General features: G+C 39.4%; 1 protein-coding gene across 1 annotated transcript in view; it reads right to left on the reverse strand.

Annotated features, from left to right (window-relative positions):
• Positions 1–7,207, reverse strand: part of LOC108572502 (IQ motif and SEC7 domain-containing protein 2) — a 99,030-nt gene that overhangs the window by 4,627 nt on the left and 87,196 nt on the right. The window contains 2 exon segments of the mRNA XM_017934755.1: positions 1–159; positions 461–808. Coding sequence (XP_017790244.1) covers positions 1–159; positions 461–808 — 507 coding nt within the window.

The raw sequence follows: 7,207 nt of genomic DNA on the forward strand, positions 1-7,207 counted from the left end.
GCTTTTGCCATAGCGGTGATGGCTGCGAATTTTTTCAACAGAGTGTATCTCCTGAAGGCTCTCTGAATAGTCAACGCGGCGTTTCTCGCCTTCACGCCGCCGTATTTCCTCTCTAACATCTCTATCTGCTTGTCCAGCAGATCCTGGGACAGCTCGTACCTGTTTTAGAAATAAAGAAGACGGTTTAACGGTGCGGTATGAAATAGCGATATTGGTATTAAAGTGACCGATTTGATAGCGTGAGCGGAACTGAACTGGCAAACGAAGACGTGCTTTGTGAGAAGATTCAAGCGACTGACGAAAGATTGAAGTGTGAGGCCTCGTTCAAAGCCATTTTTCAAAATTTTCCAAACATTCTCCACTTAACCACAGAGACAGAGACAGAGAATGCATAGGAAGAAAGAGAGAGATGGAGGAAGAGAAGAAATGGTACGAATGAAATGTAAGGTGTGATTCTTACGCAGTCTGTAGCCGGCATCTCTTCAGCACGTCTCCGTTACGTACAGGCCCTTTTTTAAGATGATTCTGTTGATACCCTGTCGCCTGCGGCTGACCACCGTAGCCCTGCACCATGGTGCCGTAGCTCTGTGGTTGATTGTAGCCTGCGTGCGCGTATACACGCACGTTCGACGTAGAATTGTACGGTCCGTGACCGTAGTTCTGGCTCTGGACATACGACTGGCCTGTGATGTAAGACGTCGTCAGGGAGGTTTGGCTGCCTGACGAGTAGACGCCGTGCATCCCGCTGCCGTGCACCTGGTTCACGTTTGCCGCGTGCTGCGACGGCCTCTCCATCTTCTGCGGGAAGCTGCAACAAGAGAATGGGGACAGTTGTTATACGTGAAGTGTTACATTTTTAGGGTGAAATTCTCGGGGTTGTACATAGGTAGGTACACTCTTCTTCGTATATATTGCGACACTGAATGCGAAGAAACACTGAATTATTGTTACAAAAATTTATATTAAGATCGATCTCGTTTAGGACACTTATTGAATGTGAAGGAAACCTAAACAGTCATTGCAAAATCAATTATTAAGGTCTATCGTTAGAAAATGACGATCTTGAAATTGTTAAGATCGATTTTTAGATCTCAGTTTTCGATGCTCTTTTAATTTCCGCAAAGAAATATAGAAAAAAAATATAAGACAAAAATGCATAAGAAATCTAGAAAAGTATATTATATATCTATTCGAGACTGTGTAAACAGGGCAGAAAAATGCTAATTATTTATGCAAAATTTCGAATCACGCTCTATACTTAATCGTGGGAAATTGTTGAATCGTAAAGTAGGACGTGTAGAATATACATTTCAATGGTTACACAAAATACGATATATACAATGAAATCGTGGTAACAACCAGTTGTCGCTAATAGCGGCTCGTTCTACCCGCATTCAATTTTATCTAATATCTGCGAACTGTGACGTGGACAAAATTTCGTGACTGCACGGTGCACCAGAGAGTACATACATGTCAGCAGTTTTACATTCATTAATTGATCCCTACGATAATGAAACATCGTAGAAACCGAGTCACTACTGGCAAAAGAGACATGCAGCCGTCATGTTTCTCGAAGAGATTACACCGTTGCAAATCGACTTCTTGTCTGCTGCATTTGGCGATGAAAGAAACTTTGCTTTCGCTGATAGATCATTTGCATCTCTCGAACGAAGAACACAGAAATGGTCAAGAATATTTTCTCCATTTTTATATAGAACTGTTTTATCCAGTTCAAATAGTCAAGAGTATTTTCTTCAATTTTTTAATTTATATTTCATGAAAATTTTCATGGAATTTTTTGGTATTTGTAGCGAGAACATGGTTCAGAATAATTTTTATAATTTCAAGTATTTCAAGTTTTACACTATAACTAGTATGTATTAAACAAAATGTATCAGTTTCAAAATATTCTGTTTTTCAATATCCTTATATATATAATAAATAAACTATGCAAAAATAACTTTGAAAATTTAAATTTGCTTCGACTAGCTGATAGTCCAACCAGAGAAATGTGCCGATCGCAAAGGGTTAAAGAAACGATTCAGAATAATTTCTTTAATTTTATCACAATCTTTTAATCGATATTAAAGGTACGATTTAGAATATATTCGTCAGATATCCTTCGGTTTATCATAAGAGAAAATGAATTGCAGCCATTTAAATAATAGAAATCGCGAATGAAAGAGTACATCTGTTTGATCGCGATGAAAGCCAAGTCGTAATTTGGATTATAGCGTGCAATTTGCAAGATAATCTACTAGACTCATCTTGTTCTTCAGCGTGTGATATACATGTATCTCTAACACGCGAGTACAACCGTTGGTTTATTCAATATCCGGCCGCAAACGTGATTTCCGGAGATCTCGCTTATCAACGCAGATAGGCCTACGATTTCCACCGAAACGTGTTTTCAATCTTGTAGAGAAACCATTTGTTACCAGATTTGCCAAACGTCACTTTCGAATAAACTCACTTTTTAATGAAAAAGAATTTTCAAACATTTCATCGAACTTTATTTCTCATAAACAAATCAACGATTACTCTCAGAAAAATTCAATACTTCTCTGGAATTCCACGGGTGCAAACGAAAAAAAAATCGAAAAATCCACGCGTAATAATTTGAAATTCGGAAAAATTTCCAAATTTTCCTCGTTTTTCCCCCACAAACGAAGCTCAGCAACCCGAATTCAACGATCACTGCCAAAGAAATTCAACGTTTTTCTCGAATGCCAAGGGTGTGAAAAGAAAAAATGGGAAAATCCACGCGAAAGAATTGGAAATTGTCGAGTTTACGAGGTCGAGAATCTACCAGAAATAAGCGTGCCAGCTACAGCTCCGAGGGAACATCGCGTTGAAATGCTCGAAACTCGTGACGAAAAATGCCACCTCAGCCGTCCAGCTGGCTGCAATTACCATTTCAGGGACCGTTTCGCGCTCGTGAATCACACGTACGATGAATCATCGCTCGAAATTCACCCCCGTTACGATATTATTCTCGAGTGAAACACCACCTACCCTGTGAGAAAGCCGGCCACGCAAACCACCATGTCGATTGTACTCCTTTATACACACAGCTATTTCATACGACGATCTCCACCAGAAACTTCAAACACTTTGCACCATGTCCGTTTTCATTTCGTGCACCACATTTTCACGATACACGCTGAGAAATATTATTTACCGAGACTACACTACGCGAACGAAAGTGAAACTTCAGGGGGTTCCTTTAAGTTTTCGTGATTCGAAACGGATTACTTTTTAGGAACGGAAGCTTGATGGAATTTCTTCTTAATTTTATGTTTAGTTAGAGGGTCATTTTAGGGATGGATCTATAGTAAAGCTTAGCTGAAAGGATAATTTGAAAGGGCAGATTCTTCGAGTGGATTTAATGGATATAGCACGATGAATTTCTTACAATTTTTTGGTACAACAGCCTTGTTGTCAATGAATAGACAAATTTTAAAGTGGATTTATAATAGATTACTGTTTAAAGAAAGAATAATTTCAGGAATGGACATGATAGAATCTCCTCACCTAACGAGAGAACTTTTTTAGTCTAAGAAAATTTTCGTACTAATTTGCAACAAATTATTTTCAATGGACGAAGGATTGGAATAATCACAAAGGTATTTTTCTGACGATCCCTCGCAACTTGAGGACAGATTTCTTAGGAAAGGTATGGAAGTTTTGAAAATGTGTTGAGGTGGTTGGATCGAGGAGAGAGTTTCGATTCGACGCGTACAGAAGGAAAGCTGGTGATAGTCTGACGATCGAAGGGTGGAGCGAAACGATCGAGGATCACGAGCAGCTGGCAGCCACGGGCATTCTTCGTCCTGGAGGATCGGAAATCAGTGACAGTCGAGGGACGAGGGGCGCGTCAAAGCACGTGCACACCAGCCTCGACAGTGGTGTGCAATCTTCTGCTGCTCGTCGAGATCGATTTTAGCCCCCCTTGCTCCTCTATCCTGCTCGTTGTGCAATCTCGTCAATGCTGTGCACCGATTACTCCGAGGAATTTTGCATTTTCTAACAACCATTAAACACAGCCTAGGTAAAAATATTTGATAATTTTTGAATTAGTCAATTTCCAATTTTCATACTTTCTGAATAGCCCCATCTTCTAATTCCCCTATCTCCCAATTCTCCTACTCTCTCAGTCTCTATTTTCCAAATCCCTAATTTTCCTATTTGCCAGTTTGCTAATTTGCATACTACTGAATTTCTCTATTTTCCAAATTTTCCTATTCTTGAATTTTCCTGCTGTTCAATTTTTCAATTTCCCTACTTTCTGAATTCCCAATTTTCCTACTTTTCAATCTCTGTATTTCCCTATTATCCGAATTTCCAATTTTCTGATTTCCCTACTCCTAAATCTCTCTATTTACCGATTGCCAAACTTTTTCCGTTTTCCTCTAATTTTCCATTTCATTATTTTTTCATCGATAAAACATTCCAATCCCTCTGGTATTCATCGCGGAAACACGCCAATATAACAGGCAGGTAATATCGACGAGTCCAAATTAGTTCGACCCTGAAATGGGTTAAGAGACACTTGAGGATAAATGGCGTGTGTACCCTGGCGAGCTTCGTTATTTCACCAGAGGCTAAGTGTAGGAGAGGGTACCTTTTCGAGCAGCCCTCGAAAACGCGTATCGACTTTCACATGTGTGTCAGCAGGTATACGAAGAGTAGTAAACATCGATGACGACGATGATGATGGCCGTGACACTCAACCTTCCACCATGCCTTATGCAATGTGCGTTCAATTAAGCGTCTTACGTAAGGACCAAGATCTGACGGATAAGCAAATGTGTTTATAGCTTGTGCACAGTGCTGGAAGAGACCTGAAAAGTTCTCCCGTTGATTGGATTTTACGATGGACGGGGTCGAGTCACGCGAATGGGATGATTTAACGCGTTTGTTTCTTCCATCGGTGGGCATAAAATAGGGGAAGTGTGAGGTTTCTGGATATTCTCGAACGGGACGTTTAGAATTTTTTTCTTTTTTAAGGGGTGCAAAAGTTTTGTTTTTGGGGTAGGTTAAGAGGTGGAATTTTTCTTTACTATAAGGAGAAGGATTTTTGTATTTTTTAATTTGTCTATTTTATGATTTTCAAAATTTTCCCACTTTTCGAATTCCTATTTTTCCAACGCACATACTCTTGAATTTCTCTATTTCCAAATTGTCTAACTTCACTTTCCCGTCATTCAAAAATTTGTCGATGTTTTCAACGAGGAGAAGGAAAACATATTTTTCTAAATCGTGATTCCTTACATTTTTTCCCCTTCGATATACACCGGGGAGGGAAGAATCCATTTTCCCGCCAGACAAAGCCATGCCTCCGCGTCACTTTCACACTATTCATTTCCATCAAAGGGAATATTGCACTTTTCTTTCCTCCGCTCGGTCGTTCCACTTGCGATTGTCTTAAATGAAACGTAATTGCAGGAAAAGTTACCAGCTCGCCGGAATTGTATTTAAAATGTGTACATTGACGATCACATGTGCCATGACCTCTTCGGTCATCATGGTCGCGACGTATGTATATTTCAACGAGAAACTGTCCATCGATCCCTTATTCAGTATTACAATTGTAAATACACTGCAAACAATTGGACTTCAATTTATACTTTATAAACATACTTTTTTTAGATAGATCAAATCGTATTACGGAAAAAAGTGTTAATGTGAAGTGGTCGAAAAATGATTAGTTTCTAAGATATTTCAAATAAATGTCTTTATTAAAGAAGATGCTTATAATGTAAGCAACAATAGTAAAGAAACTGAATTTAAAATTAAGTTAAAGAAAATACTTCCAGTACTCCAATATGCTCTGAAAACAAAAAACTGCTCTATCGAAAAAGTACGCCACCCGGTACATTTCTTGAGAATTAACTCGAGTTACTTTAACGTGGTCCGCGGGCGCATTCACCGGGCAAATGTATCGCAAAAAGGACGAGCAACGGACCACCTAACCTAAACGCTTCGCGTTACGTATTCTCACAAAGTGCTCTATTGAGGAGGAAGAACAAGAGAGCGGCTCGTGGGGTCTGTAGTGGGGATACGTGTTTGACTGGCGAAGCTACTTTGGTTAAAAAACACGAAGCCAGGTGCACGTTTCGTGCCACTTTACAGTGTGCACACGCATATATACACGCATAGAAACGTACGAACACTGGGCAATAGCACGCGTATACTGTGGCACGAGCTCGTGGAACAGCCGACAGGCAGATGTTTCGCCTCTTGGGAGGCTTTAATGCCACCCTGGCTCCAATTTATTTCTCTTCCTGCGAACCAAACACCGCCCTCTAACGCGACCGTTTCTACAGAAAACTTGTTCACTCTGCAACGCGTCTCTCTTGCTGAATTTCTCCTTCAGTTGTAGTATAACGACGATGTATGGGGAAGATGTTTAGCAGTGCTTCCAGCGTTCACTGCTAGAGGCACGTATGGCGTGCTTTTTTGTCGATGCTAATTTCAATATACAGTAAATTCTCTACAAGAGTCAGTAAGTTTGGATTCTACAAGTGACAGTATAGATGGTTCTACGCTTAGGTCTGCGTCATTGCTGCGCCCATGTTATCTCGCTCGCAGTTAGTCAAGCGTATAACGCTACACCAGTCGGTTTCCTTTACGAGATTTCACGGCTCGACAAATCAAATAGAAAAATATAATTTCTTTAATTTTTACTTTTTTTCATCTGGAATTTTATTTAACATCATGTTGGTGAGATTTTTCTGATGAAAATGATATCAAACACGATATAATTTGAACAACATTTACTTATTAACACGTTCACTGTCGCGCCAGATTTACAGGTTGCTGTCAGGCGGCCACAAGAAAATACATTTTAAGCATAGGATTATAGTATTATGCTTTATAATTTTTTTTTTTCAATTGAAAATAATGTCTAGCTAGCTATGACGTTCAAAATTTTTAGTTGACAACATTTATTTTACTTTAATTATTCTAAACATTTTAGGCACTCCAGTCACTGATGACCACCATGGCCATATTGAGGAAACAATCTTACACGTTAAAACTTATTGAGTGATTAATTTAATTTCATAATATATCGCTTTAATCAGCCACCGTTTCGTTGTCAATTGTTTATCATATAGAGTCGGCCTACCTCCACGTAAAAAAAAAATGTAGGGTCGATTCCACAAGTGTCAGTAAAATGTAGGGTCGGCCTACATCCACGTAA

Source organism: Habropoda laboriosa, unplaced genomic scaffold (assembly GCF_001263275.1).
Source record: "Habropoda laboriosa isolate 0110345459 unplaced genomic scaffold, ASM126327v1 scaffold65, whole genome shotgun sequence".
Lineage (NCBI taxonomy): Eukaryota > Metazoa > Arthropoda > Insecta > Hymenoptera > Apidae > Habropoda > Habropoda laboriosa.